Source organism: Nematolebias whitei, chromosome 15, assembly GCF_014905685.2.
Source record: "Nematolebias whitei isolate Nwh7 chromosome 15, NemWhi1, whole genome shotgun sequence".
NCBI classification, from domain to species: domain Eukaryota; kingdom Metazoa; phylum Chordata; class Actinopteri; order Cyprinodontiformes; family Rivulidae; genus Nematolebias; species Nematolebias whitei.
This window is the reverse complement of record NC_056512.1, coordinates 10214474-10241657: the sequence shown is the minus strand read 5'-3', so window position 1 is coordinate 10241657 and position 27184 is coordinate 10214474. Positions and strand designations below refer to the sequence as shown.

The 27184-nt window shown below is 43.3% G+C and overlaps 1 protein-coding gene across 1 annotated transcript; it reads right to left on the bottom strand.

The window, feature by feature from the left end:
- On the bottom strand, positions 1-24263 carry LOC119421448 (proline-rich protein 12; the record flags this gene model as incomplete). The annotated part of the gene is given in 4 exon segments (XM_037688801.1): positions 1-3186; positions 4475-4636; positions 17792-17949; positions 24047-24263. Coding segments are annotated over 4 exon segments (3589 nt in total), but the record flags the coding sequence as incomplete, so codon positions are not given.
- Between the last annotated feature and the right edge of the window lie 2921 nt (positions 24264-27184).

Sequence of the window (27184 nt, the reverse complement as noted above, 5' to 3'; positions counted from 1 at the left end):
TTACAGGTGGGAATTGTTGCTGAGCTTGAATCTGTCTTATTTTATCGACTGGGCTCATTGTGTCAAACTCGTGCATTTTGTGCGAGTTCAGCTGTGAAATTATGTGTTGTGTTTCATTATCTCTAGTTTGGCTTTGATGCTGTTGTTGGGGAGTCTCCATATTGGATAAGAACTGGTGCGGATGTGGATGAGATAACTGTGCCTGATGGTGATTGTGTGTGTGTTGTTCATGCAGCATGTGGGAGTGTGTGTGGGTTGGAGGCTGACTGAGGTGGTGAAGGTGTGAAGGTGCTGATACACCCAAATCTGGTTCAGAAAGAAAATTTTGAAGATCTGAAGCTTTCTGTTGGGAATGATGGTGAGATGTAAGTCTATGCTGCTGTCTGTGTCTGTTTCCACCATTGTCCCCCCCTACTGGAACAGTCACACCAACTCTAATTCTGTCCAGTGGTCCACTACTGTCTAAGCCACTTCCTTGGGAAACAGATTGCTCTAGCATGTCCAGAGGAGACAATGAGTTTTGACTGCCTTGAATTTGATCTCTTGTTCGGGATGCAAGACTGTAGTGGGTGTCTACACAATGGTTTTGGAGCTTGAGCTGCAATTCAGAAGACTGGATTTGTGAATGGGATTCCACTCCACCTCTCATCATGCTCTGCTGACTCAAAGAGTGATGTTGTTGCTGCTGCTGCTGGTGCTGGGTTAATACTTGCTGAGGGTCCATCTTTGTGTGAGTGGTGTGAGAAAGCACAGTCTGTAGCATGTGCGTTGACTGAGGGAGCTCTGGTGATGAATCCATCAAAGAGAGGCTTCCCTGGCTTTGCTGAGCCTGCTGTACGTCTGGAGTATTACACAAATAGCCTCTGTCATTTGTGTTTGAAAGTTTCTTTAGCTCCATGTGGGAGTGGCTGTGTGAGTGGGAAACCTGATGAAGATGTTGAGAGTGTTGTGAATGTTGAGTGTGTCGGGCGTGCTGAGAAATTTGTTGTGTGCATGGCTGAGAATGTGAGGACATGTGTGAGGTGTGATGTGGATATTGGGAGTGGGGGTGCTGTGTATAAGGGTCTCCTCTTCCATAATGGACACTCGAGCCCAAAGACTTGTGCTGCTGTTGGTGAGACTTGGTATTATGGGAATGTGAAAGGGATTCAGAAACCACATGCACTCCTTCAGTAGAGACCAACTCTGACTCGGTTTGTTGTTTTTTCTGAGACATTTCTAATTGTCTATTTAGGCCACTTGTTTCACTAAGTGCTGTTGTAGGACCAGAAGTGTTGGTGGAAGTAGTGGTACAAATGACACTATGGGTGTGGTATCGCTCATCTGAAAGCCTGTTAATATCATAAGTTATTGCTTTGTCTTCCTCATCCTTAGCCTGTGAGAAAGATTGGGGTAGTTGTTGGGAATGTGACTGGTGCTGAGAAATCTGAGGGTTTGAGGTCTGTGTGTGTAGTAAGTGTTGGATTAAGAATTCATCAGCAACTTCTTCCTCATGTTGAGAGCATTCAGCTGCCACCAAGCTTTTCTCTGTTTTTGGCTTGGTTGCTGTTGAGTGATAGGACTCGGTTTGAGACTGTCTTGTATCAGGGAAAGTTTGTGGTGAAGGCAGGAATGCAGGAGATAGTATAGAGGACATATATTTTGTGGTCCCTGAGCTTCCAGGGGACTGTGCAGGATGAACAGTAGATGAAGACTGCAATGACGAATGATTGAGAGTAGAATTGAGAGAAGGTGATGTATTTGACTCGGGCAGGTGGTAAGAGTTAGTGTTTTCATTACCACCAACATTCTTGCTTTCCGATCCTACAGATAGAACTTCATTTTCATGTGTTGCTGCTCCTGATATGGGTCCACTCCTTGCTGATTCAGACCCATACCGTAAGCATGGACTGCTTTCTTTTCTGAGAGAAGCCGAGTCAAAACTTGAGTCCTCAAATACTATTTCTGCAGAGAAGGAGTGCCCTCCTGCACCTATACTAGTGTAAGCTTTCACCCCAGTAAGGCCAGCTCCAGAATTTAAGTCCTTGGCTTGAGGTGAACTGAATCCTATGAAGGGCTGGGTCATGTGTGAAGATGAAGGAATACCGGGAGAATAAGACTGATCATGGGGCTGGGGAGGTGTCTGGTCTGATAGGCCACTGCTAGAATTGGCCACAGACTGAGAACCATAGTTAGACTGGCATTGTTTGGCAGCAGGTTGTTGGACACAGCTAGATGACGCCACTGCCAGAGGAGGTGGTGCTGGGGCTGAGTGAGGTGGTGGCTGCTGAAAAGGCGTAGCAGGCAAAGAACCGCTGCTTGTCTTGGAACTAGAGGATGTGGATAAGGCTGATGGGGGTGTATGCGGGACACGAGAAGAGGAAGATACTGAGCTAGACGAGGAGTAGCCACTTGTGGAGCTGGTGGAACTCTTTGGTCCTTTTGTGGCAGAAGAAGAGGATGCTGAGGAACAGGAGGAGGAGGGTGCATAGGCAGTTTGAATAATTGGTTGATATGTTTGGGATTCCATTTGCAGTGATGGTTTAAGGTCAGTGGGTGGACTTTGTTCTCCCAAGGGACTGCAGGACATTCCAGCTTGGTGGTGGTGACTGACTATCTGCTGATAGCCAGACAATTCACCATAGCTGGCAAACTGCTGTAGGGCTGAGGAATGAGCTGGGGATGAACTTTGGTAATGCTTGATCACACTGTCCTGTCGGGAAACTGCCCTCTCTGGAGTAAGTTGTAGTTGGTGGTGTGTTGCAGGTGGCATGCCTGGGGTGGAGGAGAACATGGAGGCATTATATAGCTGAGATGATTGGTTATGAAGCTGGGAGGACAACAAGTTGAACTGAGGCAGGGGCAGGTGGCAACTGGAGGAGGTAGGAGGACCTTGGGTTTGAGGAGGGGCTGGGGACTCCTGGGAGCCCCTGTATGTGGCACTCTGAGAAGACAGCAAGCGGTCAAAGCCTAAGGTGGTCTGAGATGGTGCTTTAATGGGCAGCAGAGGATCATGTGGGGATAGCAAACCATTAGCAGTTGGGCTAAATGTGTGGGCATCATGTAAGGACAGAGAGTGATTGAATGACCGTCCAGAAAAGGAGCCAGGATGTTGGTATGCAGAGATGGATGAGGAGGCAGGGAAGGATCCAGAACCTGGGAGTGCCCTTGAAATAAAGAGTTCCGCAGGGGCTGGTGTATGCATGGCTGCAGGACACAACATTAAACACACAGTTACATTTAACCAACAGACAATTCATCTTTTTTTTCCCCATTTTTTATGTGTATGTATAAGATTTGAATTTATTTATTAAGTATTCACATCCCTTGAGCTTTTCCAAATTTGTCATATACAAACACAAACTTTAACATATTTTTTTACATGGATTTTATGCGAAAGACCAATACAAAGTGGTGCATAACTGTGAAGTTAAAGAAAATTGATAAATGGTTTTGCCTTCAGAAGTCACCTATTATAAAACAGAGTCCAGCTGTGTGGAATTTAACTTCAGTATGAATACGGCTGTTCTGTGAAGGCCTGAGAAGTTCGTTAGTTAGTTAGTCAAACAGCATAATGAAGACCAAGGAAAACACCAGGTTTAAGAAGTTTAAAGAAGGTTTATGGGTGGTTTTGGTTGACTAATTAGATTACTTTTGAAGGTAATTGGTTACTCTGAATTTTAGTTTGGACTAGCAGAGTGAAAGGGGTCAACATAAATACACGCCATAATTTTCAGATTTTTATTTATAAAAAGGAACATGAAAATGTAGCATTTTCCATCATCTTCATAATTAGGATCTACTATCACATAAAATCCCAGTGAAATACAAAGTTTGTTTTCTCAGTCATCCAGGTATATAACAACAAAAAAGGTTGAATCATGTCATCTGGACTTCGTTTTTTGTTAAAAAGAAACGTTTCGCCCCTCGTCCAAGAGGCTTCGTCAGTCTGAGGCCTAGCCATCTGGTATTACCCAGAAGCCACCCTGACTCTTGTGTTTCAAGCCTGCCTCAGATACCCCTGAGGTCTGGCCTTTTCACTAATGGTTTCAAAAACACAAAGTTTGTTTTCTCAGTCATCCAGGTATATAACAACAAAAAAGGTTGAATCATGTCATCTGGACTTCGTTTTTTTGTTAAAAAGAAACGTTTCGCCCCTCGTCCAAGAGGCTTCGTCAGTCTGAGGCCTAGCCATCTGGTATTACCCAGAAGCCACCCTGACTCTTGTGTTTCAAGCCTGCCTCAGATACCCCTGAGGTCTGGCCTTTTCACTAATGGTTTCAAAAACACAAAGTTTGTTTTCTCAGTCATCCAGGTATATAACAACAAAAAAGGTTGAATCATGTCATCTGGACTTCGTTTTTTGTGAAATAGTTTGATGTTTGTGATTGTAACATGACATATGTAGAAAAGTTTAAAGTATATGAAGACTTTTTGGAGGCACTGTAATTTTGAAAATACATATAATATTTACAGTTTTATAATAAACACTTACCAGTCTGCCATGATGGAGTCCGAAACTGCGAAAGGAGGGAGGAAGCAGAGGGTGTTGGCTGTGGACCCCGAGACTCCAGAGCTGAAATTAGATTCATGACAGAGGAGTCGGGACCTGAGGGGCTTGCATGGTGGAGACTGGTGTCAAATAGCCCTGACAGACCTGGCAGAATGACAAAGCATTAACATCATCACACACTTCCCTGTCTTAAACTTTTACTTCACTTTCTGTACAAATATTCTAAGGTAGATTAAGAGTAACTGAATAGTTTGTAGCGCTTGTTTGTTTATGAAACAAAATTGTGATAACAATATCCTGATGCATGCTCAAACTCATTATGATTGTCATCATAATGTGATGACAATATTTTACATCTTGTCTTACTGCACAAACCACACATCTACATATTCCATCAGTAAAAAAAAAGTGCAGTGTGGTAAAAAAAATATATTTTGAAACATTGATTGGTACATCTGTCTAAAAAAGCAATGTGCAACACTTGGAAATTAACTGATAGTTTTAGGCCCTGGTTCACTTAAGATGGTTGCCACAGCTAGTCAAACTTAAAAACACAAAATGACCATAACACCACTGGTTTTACTTTTTTTTTTCTTCTTCTTCTTCGCGTGAGAGGAGTGTGAGTGGAAGAGCAGAAAGTGAGAGTGTGCATTCATTCGTTTTTTTCTGTCCCTTTTCTACTTTTTTTCACTGGGTGTTTATGTTTGTTTATGTTAGTTATTTAATTGTGGGGTTTGGTGTTTTATTAGTTTAAAAAGTTTGTTTGATGGGGTGTGGCCATCAGGTGCACCTGGCTAGCCAACTCCATGATGGCAGGAGGTCTGGGAGAATTCTCCACGCTGACACGGAGAAACGGCATCAAGGTGGGTGCTGGCTCTGCGTGCAGCGTGGAGGAAGTTTGTTAGGCGGTGGGGGAGGTGGTTGGACACGAGTCCATCAAGTCCGCAGCCCGCATGAACGGGGCTGTGGTTCTTTTTGTTGATAGCGTGGAGAAAGCTCGGCAGCTGGTCGGGGCTGGCATCTCAGTGGGTGATTTATTTTTGCAGGTGTCGCCACTGATGCTGCCAGCCACGAAGATAACTCTGTCTAATGTCCCCCCGTTTATTAGTGACGAGTTCTTAATCAAGGAATTGTCCAGACATGGGAAGGTGGTGTCCCCGATTAAAAAAATCTTGACGGGGTGTAAATCACCACTTCTGAAACACGTTGTCTCACACAGGAGACAACTGTTTATGGTCCTGAACAAGCGGGGGGAAGAGTTTAATGTTAGGTTTCACGTTAAACTTGATGATTTTGAATATATTTTATTCGCTACTTCTGCAAATATGAAATGTTTTGGATGTGGCCAGGAGGGACGCGTAGTTAAAATGTGCCCAAACAGGGCCGGGCCGGCTCCGCCCGCTGCTGCGGGAGACCCCCCGGCTGCCGCGGGTCCCCCTCCCGCCACTGCTGCGGGGGCACCCCCCGGCAGCCGCAGGTCCCTCTCGCTGCTCCTGCGAGAGACCCCTCGGCTGCCGTGGGTCCCCCTCCTGCAGCTGCAGCGGGTCCGCGGCCCCCGCTGATGGGGATCGTATTGGTGTTGAGTTGCCAGCTGTGGGTAGGGAAGCAACAAGTGTGTGTGGGGATGAAGGTGACAGCATGGAGGTGTGTGGTGGGGAGAATGGTGGTGTTGTGGATGGTGAGGAGGAGGCTCGGGGGGAAGTGGGGGAGAGAAACGGAGAGCGAGGAGTGCAGGAGGGTGATGAGGAGTTAGTGTGTGGTGATGGGGAAGGGAAAGGAGAGGTGGAGGTGAATGGGGCAATAAAAGGTGCAGGAAAGAAAAGTGAGGGGTCATGAGCTGGTGTGGAGGGAGAAGCAGGGGCGGTTGTAGAGGAGATGGGGGCCCCAACCCAGGTGAAGAAACGAGGGAAAAGAAAAAATGTTGAAGTTGCTACACGGGCCAGCAAAATGTGTGCAGAGATGAGGGAGGGAGTGGAGAGCAGTGACAGTGAGGGCTGGTGCTCTGACTTCAGTGAAGTCTCTGTGTCACAGGCTGACTGCACTGAACTCTGTTACCCTTTGGAGACCTTCCTGTCTTTCCTCAAACAAACAAAAGAGCTGAGAGGAGTTAAAATTGAAAGATACTTTCCGAACATGAGAACGTTTTATGACTCAGCCAGGCATTACATAAGGCACAAAGCAGAATCTGGGTTCACCGAACAAGAAACATTCAGACTAAAGAAAATAATGAGCAAAGTCGGAAAACAATTCTGAACAAATGATGAACACCTGCATTTTAATATTTCTTATAGTCTTTTTGTACCTGGTTTTAAACCTCTCACTCAACATGGATTATTTTAAAATAGCATCTTTAAACATCAACGGAGCTAGAGAGGCTGTGAAGCGTGCACTGGTTTACCAAACCATTAACTATAAAAAAATTGACGTTCTGGTTTTACAAGAGACACACAGTGATCCATCAAATGAGACAGGGTGGTGCAGAGAGTAGGAAGGGGAGGCCATGTTTAGCCACGGCACATCCCAGAGTGCAGGAGTGGGACTCCTCTTCTCTAAAGCTTTCACTCCCAGCCACATACAGTGCCTTGCGAAAGTATTCGGCCCCCTTGAACTTTTCAACCTTTTGCCACATTTCAGGCTTCAAACATAAATATATAAAATTTAAATTTTTTGTGAAGAATCAACAACAAGTGGGACACGATCGTGAAGTGGAATGACATTTATTGGATGTGTCAAACTTTTTTAACAAATAAAAAAGTGAAAAGTGGGGCGTGCAATATTATTCGGCCCCCTTGCGTTAATACATTGTAGCGCTGCCTTTTGCTGCAATTACAGCTGCAAGTCTCTTGGGGTATGTCTCTATCAGTTTTGCACATGGAGACACTGAAATTCTTGCCCATTCTTCCTTGCAAAACAGCTCGATCTCAGTGAGGTTGGATGGAGAGCGTTTGTGAACAGCAGTCTTCAGCTCTTTCCACAGATTCTTGATTGGATTCAGGTCTGGACTTTGACTCGGCCATTCCAACACCTGGTTACGGTTATTTGTGAACCATTCCATTGTAGATTTGGCTTTATGTTTTGGATCCTTGTCTTGTTGGAAGATAAATCTCCATCCCAGTCTCAGGTCTCTTGCAGACTCAAACAGGTTTTCTTCCAGAATGGTCCTGTATTTGGCCCCATCCATCTTCCCATCAATTCTGACCACCTTCCCTGTCCCTGCTGACGAAAAGCAGACCCAAACCATGATGCTGCCACCACCATGTTTGACAGTGGGGATGGTGCATTCAGGGTAATGAGCTGTGTTGCTTTTACGCCAAACATATTGTTTTGCATTGTGGCCAAACAGTTCGATTTTGGTTTCATCTGACCAGAGCACCTTCTTCCACATGTTTGGTGTGTCTCCCAGGTGACTTGTGACAAACTTTAAACGACACTTTTTATGGATATCTTTGAGAAATGGCTTTCTTCTTGCCACTCTTCCATAAAGGCCAGATTTGTGCAGTGTACGACTGATTGTTGTCCTATGGACAGATTCTCCCACCTCAGCTGTAGATCTCTGCAGTTCATCCAGAGTGATCATGGGCCTCTTGGCTGCATCTCTGATCAGTCTTCTCCTTGTTCGAGATGAAAGTTTAAATGGACGGCCGGGTCTTGGTAGATTTGCAGTGGTCTGATACTCCTTCCATTTCAATATGATTGCTTGCACAGTGCTCCTTGGGATGTTTAAAGCTTGGGAAATCTTTTTGTATCCAAAGCCGGCTTTAAACTTCTCCACAACAGTATCTCGGACCTGACTGGAGTGTTCCTTGGTCTTCATGATGCTCTCTGCTCTTTGAACAGAACCCTGAGACTATCACAGAGCAGGTACATTTATACGAAGACTTGATTACACACAGGTATTTATCATCATCAGTCATTTGGGACAACATTGGATCATTCATAGATCCTCACTGAACTTCTGGAGTGAGTTTGCTGCACTGAAAGTAAAGGGGCCGAATAATATTGCACGCCCCACTTTTCAGTTTTTCATTTGTTAAAAAAGTTTGACACATCCAATAAATTTCATTCCACTTCAAGATTGTGTCCCACTTGTTGTTGATTCTTCACAAAAAATTAAATTTTATATCTTTATGTTTGAAGCCTGAAATGTGGCAAAAGGTTGAAAAGTTCAAGGGGGACGCATACTTTCGCAAGGCACAGTAGAGGTGCAACACATAGTTCATGGAAGGTGTCTTTTAGTCAAAGCTGGGTTTGAACATTTTAACGTAACTTTTATTAATATTTATGCTCGCACTGCCAATGCAGAGAAACAACGTTTTTTAGATAAAATTGGGGAAAGGTTGTGAGATTGTGGGTCTGAGGATTATGTTTTTATAGGTGGGGATTTTAATTGTACTGAAAATGAGTTTTTAGACCGCAATCATGCAGAGCCTCATCCAGCAGCCCAGCGCGCACTGCGGCAGCTGGTCTCGTCTCATGGCCTGGTGGATGTATGGAGGAGGATGCACGCAGGCTCCAGGCAGTACACGTGGTCCCACCTTAAATAAAACCGTATCTCTTTAGCTCGTCTTGACTGTTTTTATTGTTTTAAACACCATTTTAACGTGTTTAGAGCATGCCAGATTTTACCTGTGGCTTTTACAGATCACTCGTTGCTTTTAGGTAGTGTTTTTATCAGAAACATTTTACCAAGAAGCGCTTACTGGCATTTTAATTCGGTTTTAACTCATGACCAAAGCTTTAAAGAGACTCTTAAGTTATTTTTGGACTGCTTTTAGACAGAAGAAGAATGATTTTACCTGTCTGAAGCAATGGTGGGACTACGAGAAAGTTCAAATAAAACAGCTGTGTCAACAGCACACTCTCAATGTTACTCGTGACATTACCAGATCTATCAGAGATCTGGAGATTAATATAGTGGATTTAGAACAACTGAGTGAATCCACAGGAAATCGAGAGCATATTGAAGCTCTCAAATCCAAGAAGCTAGTCTTAGCAAATCTGCTGGAAACTAAAGTCCAAGGCGTGTTGGTCAGGTCCCGGATCCAAAACATCACAGAGATGGATGCTCCTTCTAGCTTTTTCTTCAGCTTGGAGAGGAAACATGGGCAGAGGAAGATGATCTACTCTCTGCCGTCAGATGCAGGGCAGCAGTTGAGTGAACCAGGCCAGATCAGGAGGAGGGCTGTGGACTTTTACTCTGCTCTATTCAAGAGCGAGTATCGAGAGAATGAGGAGCTGCATCAGGAGTTCTGCAGTGGACTACCCCAGGTTTCTGAGGAGACCAACCCCTCCCTGGAGCGCCCTCTGGGTCTTCAGGAGCTCCACGCAGCCCTCCAGATCATTCAGGGTCAGAAGGCTCCTGCATTGACGGGCTCACAGTAGAGTTTTTAAAGCCTACTGGGACATTTTGGCAGGGGACCTGCTGGATGTCTTCAAAAGTCATGTTCACGGGTTCACTCCCGCTGTCTTTTCCTGACCCTCCTACCGAAAAAAGGGAACCTGCAGGACATTAGGAACTGGCGACCTGTGTCTCTCCTCTGCACTATTATAAAATCCTCTCCAAGGTTCTGGTAACTAGGCTGAGGGGAGCTATGGAGCAGGTCATCCACCGAGACCAGACCTACTGCGTCCCCAGCAGGTCCATGGTAGACAACATCTACCTAATTCGAGATGTTCTGGAAGTCTCCGGTCCATTGGGTTTAAAAACAGCCTTGATTTCACTAGATCAAGAAAAGGCTTTTGACCGCGTCGAGCACGCCTTCCTCTGGAAAATCATGGAGAGCTTTGGGTTTGGCGCTGGTCTTATTGCCAAGATCCAGATACTGTACAGCAGCATTGAGAGTGTGCTTCGGATTAATGGTAGTCTGTGTGCTCCTTTTAGGGTGAGTAGAGGCGTTCGACAGGGCTGTGCGCTCTCTGGGATGCTCTATGCACTCTCCCTGGAACCCCTCCTTCAGAAAATACGCTCGAGTGTTCACGGTCTGGTTTTACCTGGTTTTAATAACAACATAGTTTTATCTGCCTATGCCGATGATATTGTTGTTTTTACAAGAGACCAACACGACGCCAACACGTTAACCAAGGTCACTAGAAAATTTTCTACCTTGTCTGATGCAAGAGTGAACTGCGAAAAGAGCGAAGCCCTCACTGTAGGGGAATGACATGCTGGGCTCCCAGTTCTCCCTCAAGGTCTTGGCTGGAGGAAAGATGGTTTTAAATATCTTGGGGTTTATTTAGGCAACAAAAATGTGGTACAAAAGAACTGGGATGATGTAGAAGCAAAAGTCAAAAACAAGTTAGCAAAGTGGAAATGGCTACATTATAAAATGTCATACAGAGGCAGAGTGTTGGTTTTAAACAATCTTGTCGCATCACAGCTGTGGCACAAGCTGATAGTTTTAGACCCGCCTCCAGGTCTGTTAGTGAAAATACAGTCAGAAATGATTAATTTTTTCTGGGACGACAAACACTGGGTGCCACAGTCTGTCTTGTTTTTACCAAGAGAGGAGGGGGGCCAGGGCCTTGTCCACCTGGCCAGCAGAACAGCCGCTTTCAGTTTACAGTTCCTCCAGAAGTTTTTGTCACCTCCTGACCTTGTATGGAGGGACGTGGCCAGCTGCATTCTCAGGCGTGTGAATAACCTGGGGCTGGATGCTGCTCTGTTTTTAACTGATTTTAGCCTTTTAAAGTTAAAAGTGTTGCCTCAGTTTTATCAGGGTGTTTTTAAATCATGTGCCCTGTTTAAACTAAATCATTCACAGACGTGTAATTCTCTGCATTGGCTTTTAGAAGAGCCTTTAGTCTGTGGGTAGAGGCTAGATGTGTCGCAGTGCAGTACCGGGACTGACGGAGGTGCTGTGCTTGTCCAAGACAACATCACTGAAACAACTGGTGGAGGCAGCTGGACCAGACCTTTCCAACACCCAAGCCGTGGTTTCTAGGCTGAGGGTCCGGTCAGCCAGACTTGTACAGCGCTTCCTGGACTCGGTGAAAAGAAAGCTGTCGGCTATAGAGTGGTATCTCCTCCAACAGTTTTTTACAGGGAAAAGTTCACCAGAGTCAACAGACCCTTTCCCTGATCTGTTCCTGGATCCTGGCTTTGAAAAAGACAGTGGTCCTCTCTTATCAAGCGCAAAGCCACAGCTGAGCTTACGCAGTACCGGCCCAAAAACTGTATAAAAACTGCGTCAAGATTATGAACAAAAGAACCCTGCAGAACAGAGCCATCAGCGTGTGGGCCGACAAGCTGAGAGGACAAACCCCCCGGTGGAGGACTAACTACAAACCACCTATAAAAAAGCGGACTGGTGATCTCCAGTGGAGGATCCTACACGGTGCCATCGCTACTAACTCGTTTTTATCCATCATTAGTCCAGGGGTTTTAAATGAGTGTCCTTTCTGTGGTCTGTCCGAGAGTATTTTTCATGTTTTTATCGACTGTAAGAGACTGACACCTTTTTTTAGCTTATTGATGAGTGTTTTTAGCCCTTTTGGTGTAGTTTTTACTGATTCTGTTTTCATTTATGGATTCTATTTTAACAGAGCCAGCAAATCAAAAGGCCAGCTTTTAAACTTTTTAATCGCTGAAGCCAAAATGGCTATTTATTTGTCTCGAAGGGACAGGCTGCAGGCCGGACCTCAGCTCGATGCGGTGGCTCTGTGGAAGTGCAACGTCAAGACCAGGCTGAGGCTGGAGTTCTGCTTCCACAGAGCCACTGGGGATGTGAAAGGCTTTTTGAAGACATGGAGCTTCGGCAGGGTGTTGTGCAATATACCTGCTAATGAAGAACTGCAGTACAACGAGCACCTTATTTAAGTGACCTTTAACCCTGATGTGATTTTTGTATTTAACATTGTGTTTGTTGTTGTGTTTGATAATTGTAAATAAACATTTTTGTTAAAAATCAAAAATCTTCTTTCGGCTGCTCCTTTCTTAAAGGGTCACCACAGTGAACTAACTCGCACAAAGACTTGGCGGTTGTTTTTACACCAGATGTCCTTCCTGACGCAACCACAGACCACCGAGCTACTGCAGCTCTCTGGGTGGAGCGGGGGTCTGCCATCTGGGGCGCCTGGAGGAGCGGATGATGGGGGTTCAGGGTCTTGCTCAAGGGCCCAGACTTGGGGCAGGTGAGGGTGGAGGCAGGTGTGGGTGTTTCAACTTTCTCACCCACATTTTGATGTTGTCTGTATGAGGAGTTGAACCAGCGACCTTCCAATCACAGGCCCACCTTCTCTAGCCTCTGTGCCACCACTCCCCATTTATAAAATTTTATATTAAAGTGGTAGTAGATGAAATTCATTCTCAACACATTATCCAAGCTCTACCAAATCACACAAAATGTTTCATTATTACGTGAGGTCAGGCAAAATGTTTGTTTTTATTTCTTCACATAGGATGGTCAGGCGACACCGTAGTTCAGTTGGTAGAGCTGTTGTCTCCCAGCAAGAAGGCTGCCAGATCAAATCCTAGCTAGAGGGGGCCATTCTGGGTGGAATTTGCATTGCATGTTCTCTCCGTGCATTGTGGGTTTTCTCCAGGTACTCCGGTTTCCTCCCACAGATCAAAAACATGTATGTTAGACTGATTGGTAACTCTACATTGTCTCTAGGTGCAGCGTTTCCCCTATCATCGTAAAAGCGGGGTGCTCAACCCCGTTAACAGAACTGAGCACCCAGCCTACCAAACCAAACTTGCCCCCACAACTGGCACTGACATAGCACTAAGCTAGCGACGCAAAATACAGGCTCTCTAGCTAAAAAGTTAAAGGTGCCTCTTTCCTCATGCTGAACGCCCCCCGCCCCCACTCAAAAACTGTTGGTACAAGCTGCACTCAGACATGTCTCCGTCCCTCCCCATCAACAAAAATCATGGATGAGATGAGCACCCCGCCATGGCAAGTAAACTAGGGGAAACACTGGGGTGAGTGAGAGAGTGAATGGTTGTTTGTCTTGTTTGTCTCTATGTGTCCCTGTGATGGACTGTAGACCTGTCCAGGGTGTCCCCTGCCTCTCACAAAGTGACTGCTGGACATGAGCACCAGTGACCCGAAAAGGAAGAATTGGTTAAAAATAATAGATGGATGAAAGACTCTGTCAATGCTCAACAAAAGATGATCTCTGTTTAATACTCTAACATGAAAGGCAGCAGGTGACTTGCATTCCTTTAATCTCCAGAGTATTTTCTAGTCATTTCAGTCAAATTCTGAAACGTTAAAATTTGTACAAGAACAGCTACAGAAGATGAGTCTGAGCATTGTTTGTTCATAATTGTGTGAACCAAGTTTTACAGTTTTTAGATATAACTAGATATTTTAATGGTTTATTTATTTTTTGGCATTTGAAATAGAATTCGCCAATTATTGCTTGGTTTTTATGTGATTAAAATTACAAAAGAATAATAAAATTAACATAATATTTGGTGAATATGTTTGTTTCAATTTGTGTACATTAGTTTGTAAAATGATTACAATGACAAAAAAGGGAGAATTAAAAGATTAAATGGTAAATGGACTGTACTTATATAGCGCCATTCTACCTTATTTCAAGATACTCAAAGCACTTTACACTACAATCTGTGTCCTCATTTACCCATTCATACAGCACTCTACTAGATCTCTACAAAGCTAATTGAACAAATCATTCTAAAGAGACTAATCAGTGCTTTAGATCACATTCATACACTGATTGGACACACATCAGAGGCAATGAGGGGTTCAGTGTCTTGCCCAGGGACACTTCAGCATGTGACTGCTGGTGGATTCGAACCCCCAACTCTCGCATTGGAGGACGACTGCTCTAACCACTCAGCCACAGCCACCCCTTAAATTAAAAATCCATTGTTCTCTAAAAGATGTGTAGTTGGGACATTGCCATGTACAAATTTAGACCCCATCCCTAAACTTTGGGTCAAACTTATTTATTGCTTATGAAAAAACAAAAGACTTATATTTTTGTTTGGATATGATACATTTTAATAACATTTTTCCCAATTTCCAGTTTATTACCATTAATTTCCATAAATTGCCAGAGAAAATGTTCAATTTGGAATACAAAATTGTTCAGCTAAAACCTCCCATGGAAGATTTCTGCATGTCGCTTGGACTGCCGGTACACATCAGCTGCTTCCGGGGTCCCACAGGCCAAAAAGGCCCAATAGGACTCCTTCTTCAGCCTGACAGCATCGCTCACCGACGGTGTCCACCACCGGGTTCGAGGGTTGCCGTTGCGACAGGCACCGACAACCTTGTGGCCGCAGCTCCGGTAAGCCACCACGACAATAGAGGCACAGAACATGGCCCACTCAGACTCAATGTCCCCCACCTCCCCCGGACCATGTTCGAAGTTCTCCCGGAGGTGGGAGTTAAAACTCCGTCTCACAGGAGACTCTGCCAGACGTTCCCAGCAAACCCTCACAATACGTTTGGGTCTGTCAGGTCTGACCGGCATCCTCCCCCACCATCGGAGCCAACTCACCACCAGGTAGTGATCAGTGGACAGCTCCACCCCTCTCTTCACCCGAGTGTCCAAGCCATATGGCCGCAGATCAGATGAAACAATGACAAAGTCGATCATCGAACTGTGGCCTAGGGTGTCCTGGTGCCAAGAGCACATATGGACACCCTTATGCTTGAACATGGTGTTCGTTATTGACAATTCATGACGAGCACAGAAGTCCAACAACAGAACACCACTCGGGTTCAGATCAGGGGGGCCGTTCCTCCCAACCACACCCCTCCAGGTCTCACTGTCATTGCCCACATAAGCATTGAAGTCCCCCAGCAGAACAAGGGAGTCCCCAGGAGGTACACTTTCCAGTACTCCCTCCAAGGACTCCAAAAAGGGTGGATAATCTGAACTGCCATTCGGTGCATAAGCACAAACGACAGTCAGAACCCGTCCCCCCACACGTAGGTGGAGGGAGGCCACCCTCTCATTCACCGGGGTGAACCCCAACACACAAGAGTGTCCAGCCCCTCTCAAAGAAACTGGTTCCAGAGCCAGATCCATGCGTAGAGGTGAGTCCGACTATTTCTAGCTGGAACCTCTCAGCCTCACACACCAGCTCAGACTCCTTCCCCACCAGTGAGGTGACATTCCACGTCCCAATAGCCAGCTTCTGTAGCCGAGGATCAGACTGCCAGGGTCCCCGTCCTAAGCCACCACCCATCCCACATTGCACCAGACCCCTTTGGCCCCTCCCACAGGTGGTGAGCCCATGGGAAGAGGGACCCACGTCTCCTCTTCAGGCTGTGCCCGGCCGAGCTCCATGGGTAAAAGCCCGGCCACCAGGCGTTCGCCCGCGTGCCCCACCTCCAGGCCTGGCTCCAGAGTGGGGCCCCGGTGACCCACGTCCAGGCGAGGGAACATTAAGTCCATTTATTTTACTCATCATCGGGGTCTTTGGGCTGCATTTTGTCTGGTCCCTCACATAGGACCTGTCTGCCTTGGGTGACCCTACTAGGGGCGTAAAGCCCCTGACAGCATAGCTCCATGGATCATTGGGACACTCAAACCCCTCCACCACGGTAAGGTGGCAGCCCAGGGGAGGGCTGTTTAAATGTGATTTATAAATAAATCTAACACAAAGATGGTAATAATTTAATGATTAAGCTTTAACTTTTAATTTGCTGGCAAAGTCTGAGTGAAGACACTGCATAAATGTCAGGATGAATTGCATTTAAACAGGAATTTAAGTAATTTAATACATCTACTGAAATGTGCGCATTTAAGTATTTTGTGTGTGTGTGTGTGTGTGTGTGTGTGTATGTAATTGCTCTTTGAGCTACTTTTGCCCTAACCTACCACTGTAAGTAAAACGAGGCATTTCTTGAGTTGCTGTAAATTATGCTATAATACATATATACTCTTTCATTCCAGAAAACAGTAAACAATGACAGCCTTCATAATGGAAAGACATCATGCACACCACAGCAAGCAGCTGTCTTCACTGAAAACATCCTTAAATGATCATCACTGACACGAGGCCTCTGTCGACGGTTGAAGACGAAGGCTTCACTGCAATGATCCACACTTTGAATCCAGGTTACACTCTTCCTTCAAGGACAAATTTTACAAAGTAGCTGCATAATGTGCAGGTATAAAGCATACATTTGCATACCGGTATATTTTTGTATACATTTATTTTTTATTGAAACTATTTGACTAACTTTTTTATTTTTTTATTATTCAATATTTTACTAACAGAATAGTCAAGTAGCAACCTGTTTTTAGTGCGAATTGCTATGTCAGTCAAATGATCGATTTTGAAATAAAGAGGTGGAAATTCAAACATTTGTTTGTTTGTTTTTGTCGATTCATCGAAAAATAATTGACCGATTAATCGATAGTTGAATAATCGTTAGTTGCAGCCCTAGATTAAACGGCCATTCGGAATAAAAATGCTTCATGTAAACGCCCCGTTCGGGTTATTTTTTGTTTATTTAGCGCGATCCGAAAGAATTTATGATCAGAACGAAACGGGTGGTTTACACCGATTCATAACCTGAACGGTGTCCATGTTAACACTTAATCTGTTCATTTTTTCCTATTGTGAAAAACTGACCTGACTGCGCATGTGCAACCTATGTCATTTCTGCCTATAATGCTAATAATATTAGCATGTCGGGGAAGCAAAACTGGTCGGTGAGCGATAATACATTTCTATTAGAAACTTTGAAAGAGCTCAAAATAATCTGTATTACCTGTAGCTCAGTTAGGGAGTGCAGTAACGTCTCCACCATCATTAAAACCTGTTGCGGGTCCATTTTGAGCACTCAGGTTTGTTTACGTTCATCCCGGAAGTAAACCAGAAGTAGAACTTCTTTTTCTGTTTTTTTTTTAAGGAAAGTTTATCACCGTGCGCATGTCAGTACTTCTGTTCAGAATCAAACCCCGCTTCATGTAAACGCTCGTTGTGAACAGATTGTGCCCATGTAAATGATACATTTGGATTATGTTATCCAAATACATTTCAATCCAATCAAAGAATTTTGCGCATGTAAACATAGCTACTGTCTCAAAAATTGAATGAGTTGCCATTTTTTGGGTCTGTTAATGTTGTTAAGCTGTTGCAGCTATCTGAAACTGAGTTGATAATTTTACATCCGATAATTACTTTTTCAGAGTTTTATTAAAATCAATCCAGTGGTTAATGAGATTTTTGGCTAACAGACACATGAAAACACACATACAAGCAAAAATATAATACAGTCATCATTTGTGGCAGGTGATAATAATGGAACAGGTTTGCTAGAAGGACAAAATTTGATTTGAACAGATAAAATGACAAATCCTTACTGAGTGTGCATCCAGGAGTGCTCCAGCTTCCACCCTGCATTGAGCTCCCTGGGTGGTGGTTGGTTGCATAGCCTTGAAAGGGGTGAGGGGCGGCGTAGGCCTGTCGGTGGAAAAGTTCTGGGTCTGGGTGGGATGACCTGGAGCTCCCATACATGAGGCTAAAGAATATATGTTTAGTCTGTGGGAGCTTTATAATCACATTTTTAACAGTAAAATCAGTTTTTTATGACCAGATGTTTACATTTACTGTACAAACAAAAACTTTTTTTTTTTGCACCGTCTGACATTAAATCAGACCTTTGTTGTTTTAGGGCAGTTAGGATTCCAAAATTACTTCTACTGTATTTGTTAAATGAAATGATGAGGAAAAAAAAGCTTTACTTTCTTTAAAATCACAAATTTACATCGTTTTTCTTAGCATTTGGTAGCATTGCTCTTAAACCAGGACTTGGGTCAAATGTTTTTTTCAATAAACTTCTCACAATAGTTTGAATTCTGTCCCATTCCTCCTGACAAACCTTGTAGAACTGAGTCGGGTTTGTAGGCCTTCTTGCTCAAGCACCTTTACAGCTCTGCCTACCTAGACCCCAAAACAAAGACAAAAATCCATGGAGACATCCTGCAGTCTGTTGAAACTAAAATTAACTGTTGGGCTAAAATGACTATTGTTACATTTGGAGAAAAAAGGGCCTGTAAGCATGAAAACACCACCCTAACAGTTAAATATGGGGGTAGGAGCATCATGTTGTGGGAGTGTTTACTGATGAAGAGACTAGGGCACTTCACAAAATAGACTACATCATGAGGAAAAAACATTATGCTAAAATACTTATGTGGAAAGCCTCTTTGAAGCAATATCTGAAAAGACTTCAGCCTGGAAGTTAAAGCTTGGACACAAATGGGTCTTCAAATGGAAATTGACCCAAAGCATATTGTCAAATTATTTACAGAGTTGTTTAAAGACCACAAAGTCAGTGTTTTGGAGTGGACATCAAAGCCCTGATCTCAGTCCACAAGAAAATTTGTTTGAGCCATCTTGTTTTTTTTTGTTAGCAAACAGTGTATAAACCACTGAACATGTTTTAGTGAAACTTCCAGACAGACAGTAATTACTGGATGTACATCCAAATAAAATAGATTTTGGAATCAGTCCAGTTCGAGATTATTCTTCTTCTTTCGGCTGTTCCCTTTTCAGAAGTCTCCTCAGCAAGTCATCTTCTCCATCTCATTCTGTCTTCTGTGTTTTCTGTCCTCACTCCAACTATCTCTATGTCCTCTCTAACTGCACTCATATGTCTCCTCTTTGTCTTTTTCCTGGCAGCTGCATTTCTAGCATCCTTCTACCAATATACCCACTGTCCCTCCTCTGGACATGTCCAAACTATCTGTGTGGCCTGTAAACTTAATTCCCCTATAGTTGCTACAACTCTGTACATCACCCTTGTTCTTAAAAATGGGCACCAGCACACTTCTTCTCCATTCCTCAGGCATTTTGTCACCCTCAAATATGTCATTGAATATTTGAGTCAAAAACCTCACTGTCATCTCTCCAAGACTTTTCCAAACCTCCACTGGTATGTCATCAGGTCATACTACCTTCCACTTCTTCATCTTTTTCAATGCTTTCCAAATTTCATCCTCAATAATCTTTCTCACATCCTGATTTACAGTTTTATGACCTCTACTCTTCTTTCTCTTTCATTCTCTTTATTCATTAGCTCCTCAAAATACTCCTTCCATCTTCCCACGCTCTCCACATTACCATTTCTAGCCTAACCTGCTGCTCATCTTTTTCAGCCTGATTCTTCTGGCTTTGCCAGTCGATACAAGCCCGTCTCTCCTTCCTCAATGTCCACCCTCTTGTTCATCTCATCATACAACTACTGCTCTGCCTTTGCTACCACCCTCTTTGCCCTACATTGTATCTACTTAATTTCCTGTCTACTCTCTTCAGTCCCAGTGTTCCATTCATTTTTTTCTACCCTCTTACTCTGGATACCTGCCTGTGCATCACTATTCCACCACCAGGTTTTCTTATCATCCATTGTCCATGGTGTGTCCAGGTGACACACCATGTACCTGTCTCTCTAATTGTTGTTGCTGTAGTAATCCAGTCATCTGGAAGCTATTTCTTACATCTCATAGCCTTTAACAACTCATCTCTGAACTCCTCACGACATTCTTCATTTCTCAACATCCACCATTTGGTTTTCTTCTCTGACTTTACTCTTTTCCTTTTCTTCATCACAACGGTCATTCTACACACCACCAATCAATGCTGTCTAGCTGCACTCTTTCCTGCCACAACCTTACAGTTCCCAATCTCACTCATCTTACATCTTCTGCACAGAATGTAGTCTCCTTTCTCCATTCTTATGTCCCCCTATATTTCTCTCTCTCTCACTCTCTTTGAAATAAGTATTGACTACAGCCATTTCCATTCTCTTGGCAAAATACATCACCATCTGTCCTTCCAGGTTCCTTTCCTTGACACCAAACCTACCCATCACTTCCTCATCCCCTCTGTTTCCTTCACCAACATGTCCATTCAGGTCTGCTCTGACCACCACTCTCTCCTCCCTGAGAATACTCTCTATCACTTCATCCAGATCCTTCCAGAATGTTTCTTCCTCCTCCACATCACATTCAACCTGTGGAGAATAACCACAATCAACAAAACACTCAACATCCGACCTTCTACTACTACCTACACTACTACTACTCTCTTTATCTTCCTAGCCTCCCTGATATTCAACCAATAAAAACACAGGATGGCCTTCCACCTGGAAACTAGCAACTTTGCCTCATTTGCTATGCTATATGCTTTATGCTATAAACATGTGACTACATTTCTTTGGTTCGTAGTAGCTCCAGCAATTTTCTGCTGTCAAGACCACAGATGGAGTCAGTATCTTAAACACTATTTTGAACAAAGACAATACTAGAGTCACGGTGAGTTTATATTTTTATTTATTTAAAGTTCTTGATTAAGAAATAATTTGATTTTTTAATATGAAAGATGTATTAAAGATTGGCTCCCAACACCTCAAGTTCAAAGTTGCTGTGACTGGTAAGTTTGTCTTGAGACTTACTCGCTCCTTCATAGATGTATCTTTATAGCTGAATTTACATTGCAGCCTTGACACTTAATTCTGGATTTTTTTGCCTATAAAATTTTTAATCTATTTATGTATGTTTGTTTTGGTTTGTTTGAGTGTTTATTTGTTTGTTTACTTGTTTGATTGCTTGGTTGAAAAGAAGTAGCTGTTCCAACACAAAAAGAGTGTTGTTGTTTTTTCTGTTTTACGCATTTTATGTTCTGTTCATATTTCCATTTACTGTTGAAAGTTTTCTTCATTTAAAACATATTTACAATAAGTTATAAAATTTAAAATATATGTTATTTGTAAGTGTGGCACGGTGGCGCAGTTGGTAGAACTGCCACCTCGCAGAGAGAAGGTCACCAAATTGAATCCCAGCCGGGGGGCTTTCTGGGTGGAGTTTGCATGTTCTCTCTGTGCATGCGTGGGTTTTCTTCGGGTACTCCAGTTTCCTCCCACAAAACAAAAACATGCATGTTAGTCTGACTGGTAACTCTAAATTGTCCCTAGGTGTGAGTGAGAGAGGGAATGGTTGTTTGTCTTTATGTGTCCCTGTGATGGACTGGAGACCTGTCCAGGGTTTCCCCCGCCTCTCGCACAGTGATGGATGGACGGATGGATGGAGAGTCTTGACATCAATTCTCAGGGCTTAATCTCTTTAATGCTATCCCTCTCTCTATGAATACTGGTGATACTTATAGTGACAACCTTTTTTGTACTAGTCTTATATAAATCCATTTCCACAGTCTGTATTTCTGCTGAAGTCTAAATATATTCAAGTTTATCACACTTGTAGAAAATCTACCTACATATCAAAACTGTCCTTTCTGTTGCAAGTTTAAGAAACAGTTTTTAATCAGCTTCAGATTTTTATCTGCCAACAACTTTAGTGAAAAAAATCCATTCAGATTTTAAACCAGGCCACAGCACAAAAACAGCCTTTTTAAAACCTTTGTAATGATCTTTTGACTGTTTATTCATGAAGTGATGCTGTTTTAGTACTTTTAGACATTTCTGCTGCTTTTCATACTATGGACTGCCACTGCCAGGCTTGAACAGGTGGTTGGTATAAAAGCCATGATTTTATCTTGGTCTGGAGCCTACATAACCAACATGAGTTTTTCTGTTCACGTATGGTAAATAGTAAATGGACTGTTATATAGAGTCTTTCTATCTTATTTCAAGATACTCAAAGCACTTTACACTACAATCTGTGCCTCATTTACCCATTCATACAGCATTCTACTAGATCTCTGCAAAGCTAATTGAACAAATAATTCTAAAGAGACTAATCAGAGCTTTATTACATTCATACACTGATGGACACACATCAGAGGCTATGAGGGGTTCAGTGTCTTGCCCAGGGACACTTCAGCATGTGACTGCTGGTGGATTCAAACCCCCAACTCTCGCATTGGAGGACAACTGCTCTAACCACTCAGCCACAGCCGCCCCTGTTCCTCTTAGCTCCTCTGAGGGATCATACAAGGTCCCATGGTGTTTTAGCCTTTGGGATTCATTTTTAGAAAATATAGCATCCTTTTCCATTGCTTTGGTGAGAATATCCAGGGTTATCTGCCCATTAAGTCAGCCTGCCCAGGGTCACTTCACTGGAACCACTCTTGAACTGGCTAAACAATATTAAAATCTGACTGAAACTAAATTTCTTGAATCTATTTTAAAATTTATTAGATTGTTGGTAACTGTTTTAATTGGATAACCTAGTTTCTAGAAACAAAAGATGATATAAACACAAAGCTATTTAATTGCTTGTGTGTATGTAAACTGACAGTAAAATGTACTAAACGGCACCAGATTCTTGCCTGGGGTACCTGGCTAAGGCCGGCAGTGGTTGTAGATGTACATCCAGCAGTTACTTCATGCAAGTTTCATCAAAATTGAACCAGTGGTTCAAAATGTATTTTCCTAATGAACACAAACAAAGCTTTATCACCCTCCTTCCCCCACTTCTAGGTGATGAAAATCAAAAACCTTGCAAAGAAAAGCTGATTTCTTCTATATTTATTTGTGACTTGCTGCATTTCTTCTAATAAAGCAGTGACTGTTATGAAACATGAGATGTGTATCTATAGGACTGGACATTGGATAAGTCACTAATCGGTTTAAACAAAACAAAGCAGCCAGCAAATACATGTTTAAATTTGCTCTTATCCCAGATTTAATTTCCACTAACCTTGGTTTTGCTTTCTGTAAAGTTATTTTTTCTTAGTTCCCTTTGTTTGGCTGTTTCCAGTGCTGCTGTGAAGGTATGTGCTCCTCAGATGGAGTTTGACTGATGTGGTTGTCAAGGCGACCAAAGCTAACACCAGCTAACATTAGCATCGGAGTCGAGGCCGCGCCGTGCTTATATTTCACATAAAATTAGACATTTTTGTCGTCTCCCGTCACCGATAAGACATAAAGGCTGCTCCTAGTTCGTTATTAAACACCGTGAGAGGCTAATTCGTCTCTGTACTAACCTGAGCTGCACACCGTGTCCTCCTGATGCTTCTTCATTAAAACATGCTATGCTTCTGTTAGTCCGTTTAATTTGCGTGACAGCCCGGTCACGTGACCTCGCTGTAAAGTATTGTTTACTAATAAGGGCTTTGCGCCCCCTCCTCCTTTACCGTACATCTGCGTGAGTTCACGCGCTTCTCCACACCTGGGGACGAAATCTACATCAACCACGAGAGGGTTTCTGTTAACCTGGCAGCCGATTCGTGCACCACACCGGTTCGGTTTTCTGAGACACACTGGCGCTGCAACCTGTCACGGACTGGTGAAGTCTTCAAAAAAAAAAAGCAGCGGGACAAAAGGTGCAGCAAAGACAATGTAATAATGCAGCCTGCATGTAAGCTTAAACACATTGTTATTATTATTATTATTATTATTAATAATAATAATAATATATTACTATTAAAGGCTCAGCTTCATGCAACCCATCTCCCTTCGTATCATTATTAACCGTCCACCAGATTCCATGCATTTAAGTTGGAGACAGCTCCCCTCACTCCCCCTCCCTCCTCCTCCGGATGGCTGGCTCTACCTGAGCCCGGTGAAGCAGCTCGTGCAGCCGCGGCAGAAAACTGGGATGTTCGGTATTGTTCTGAGCCCCCCCCCCCCATCATCATCATCATGTTCTGGAGCTTACCTCGCCTTGGCCGATCTGTCGTAAGTCCATCCCGTCCCAGCCCCGAGGTCTCCAAATCCTGCTGCGGGATAATTCCTCTCCATGGAAAGACCCGGCTGGATGAGAATGGATGGATAGCACGCGAGAGAGAGGGAGGGGGAGGGAGGGGGGAGGGAGGACGTCCTCTCTCCTCAGAGCTCGAGTCTGTTTATTTCTCTGCTTGACGAGCCTGTAGACTCGGAGGAATGAGGAGGAGAAAGAGGGAGAGTCACAGCAGCCAGGAGCACCTCCTCCCCTCCGCCCCCTTCATATCCGCTGCCTATTGTCTGTGGAGCTGCTGAGCCGCAGCGCACATGTCGCTGCGCCTTCACGGCTGCTTCAGCATGGACCGATTCTCACTCAGTTTGTCCCCAAGACGCCATTTTTTTTATAGAAGGGATTGACTGGGCTAGCTTACACGCACATACACACGCACGCACACACACAGCGTGTGAACATCTGACTCCTGGAACCGGATCATCTGCGTCCTCCTGAACAGGAGCTTGGTTAGATGGCCCCACAACAAATTGCCAGGTGGGTGGGGGTTGGCAGGAGGGCTTTTGAAACAAAGTTATGGGACATTTGCTTCTTGGACAAGTTTTCTGTCGAGTTTGGGAGGGGACTTAAACTGGAAAGTGGACTCCTCTGTGTAGCTGCTGAGAAGGTTTCAGGCCATTATGGAAGAAGTTGATCAAGGGACAGAGGACAGGGACACCTCCGACAAGCACGTTTGCTACTAAAGGCCAGTTATAGACAGATAAATTTAAATACATATGTAGCCTAAACTAGGACTTACACATAGTTTTCAGATGTCTGAGTGCAAATAAATGCAGAATCGCTGCTGTAAAGATCATCCATGGATGAAGAGTAAAGGTCAAACTGTTTTAAATGACACGTCAAATGAGCATTTAGGTTCAATTCAGTTTATTTATATAGTACCAAGTCACAACAGAAGTTGTCTCAGAAAAAACTTTCACATACATACAAAAGCCATGAAGCAGTAGATTGTGTTGAATCTCCACTTTGTCACAGTCTCCCATCCTGAGCAAGCACAAAGGCGACACTGGAAAGGAAAAACTCCCTTTTAACAGGAACAAACCTCCAACCAGACTCGGGACAAGCAGCCATCTGCTTCGACCGGCTGGGTTTGAGAGGACAGAAAGGAGAGACAAACACAAAATGGGAAATCCAGAATGGAGGCGAGCAGGTCCCTCTCTAAGACAAAAAAACAATAAAAAACATGTTAAGATAGAAATAATTACAAATACAAATTATTAATTTCTATTTATTTGTTGAGTCAGTTTGGGAGTGGAGTTAAAAAATAAGAAAATGTGAGGAAATGATGTCACTTTGTCCTCCAATTGTCTAAACCTATAGCTGCATAACAAGCCAACCCTAACTATAGGATTGATCAAAAAAGAAAGTCTTAAGCCCAGTCTTAAAACTGGACCATGTGTCAGCCTTATTGACAGAAACTGGAAGTTGGTTCCACAAGAGAGGAGCCTGATAACTGAAAGATCTTCCTCCCATTCTGCTTTTGAAAACTCTAGGAACCGCAATTAAGCCTGCAGTCTGAGAGCGAAGTGCTCTGTTAGAAAAAATATGAAACAATAAGACATGTGATATAACATGGATCTAGGTTGTTGAGAGCTTTGTAGGTTAGAAGTAAGATTTTGAATTCTGTTCAGAATTTGACAGGGAGCTATGGAGAGAAGCTAAAACTGGTGAAATAATGATCTCTCCTTCTCCCATTAAAACTCTGGCAGCAGCATTTTGGATCAACTGAAGACTTTTCAAAGAAATTTTTGGACACCCAGATATACTGTACATGTCTTCAGTCTGTCAATCTGTCAGTTGGCAGTATTTAATAGGTTATAGGTAGTCACTGTACTGTTCGGTATCATGGTGTGAACCACACTGAGCATAGAGCACAGAACTATGGACAGAGCTGTCGCAGGAGCTTACAAAGAAAATTAGTGAGCAGCAACTTAAAGCTGAAGGCTATAGGACAATTTTCAAGCAGCTTGATGTTCCTCTTACTAAAGCTGGAACAATAATTCAGAAATTTAAGTCCACAGGATGGAGACAAACTTCCTGGATGTGTCCATAAGAGGACAACTGATATACTGAAGAGAACTGAAGAGACTGATAATACAAATGAGCCCCGGACAACTTGCCAAATAAGAGATAAACTCCAAGGTAAATGGTGAATGGACTGTACCTATTTAGCGCCTTTCTATCTTATCAAGACACTCAAAGCTCTTTACAACACAATATGTGTCCCCATTTACCCATTCATACAGCACTCTACTAGATCTATACAAATCTAATTGAACAAATCATTCTAAAGAGACTAATCAGTGCTTTATCACATTCATACACTGATGGGACACACATCAGAGGCATTGAGGGGTTCAGTGTCTTGCCCAGGGCCACTTTGGCATGTGACAGCAGGTGGAGTCGAACCCCCAACTCTCGCATTGGAGGACGACTGCTCTAACCATGACCTGTGACTGAGACCAAGTTGTCTGACGCTGGACAGGAAACGATTCCAGAATTCCTTGATATTCTTGAGTTTTTGGTATGGTATGGTATATAGTTTATTCATTTTAAAAAAGTACAAAACAATTCCATAACAATATAAAAAAAGATACAAAAGATTTAAAATGAAAGGCAGCAGAAAGAAGAAAAAATCTTATTATATCTGCCCCTTTTTACAAACAATTATTTCAGACATAATAATTTTCAAGTAACAGTACAAAATGAATAACTTTCTAATTTATCTAATTCTAATACAAAACACACACTAAGCTACTTCATATATACTTTTTTAACAATTCAGTTTTGATTTTTTTCTTAAATGTGCACATTGACTTGGCATTTTTCACATCACTCTCTAGACCATTCCACAATCCAACTCCTTGGATTGAGGTAGACCTTCCCTTCAGACTAGTTCTGAATTTTGGTTTAACAAATATCTCTATCCCCTTAAGATTGTAGCAACTTTGTCTTTTAACAAAATTCCTTTGGATATTTAACGGTAATGTGTTATTTTGAGCCCTATACATAACTGATAAAATACTGTAATCTACCAAATCATGGAACTTCAATAACTTCAGT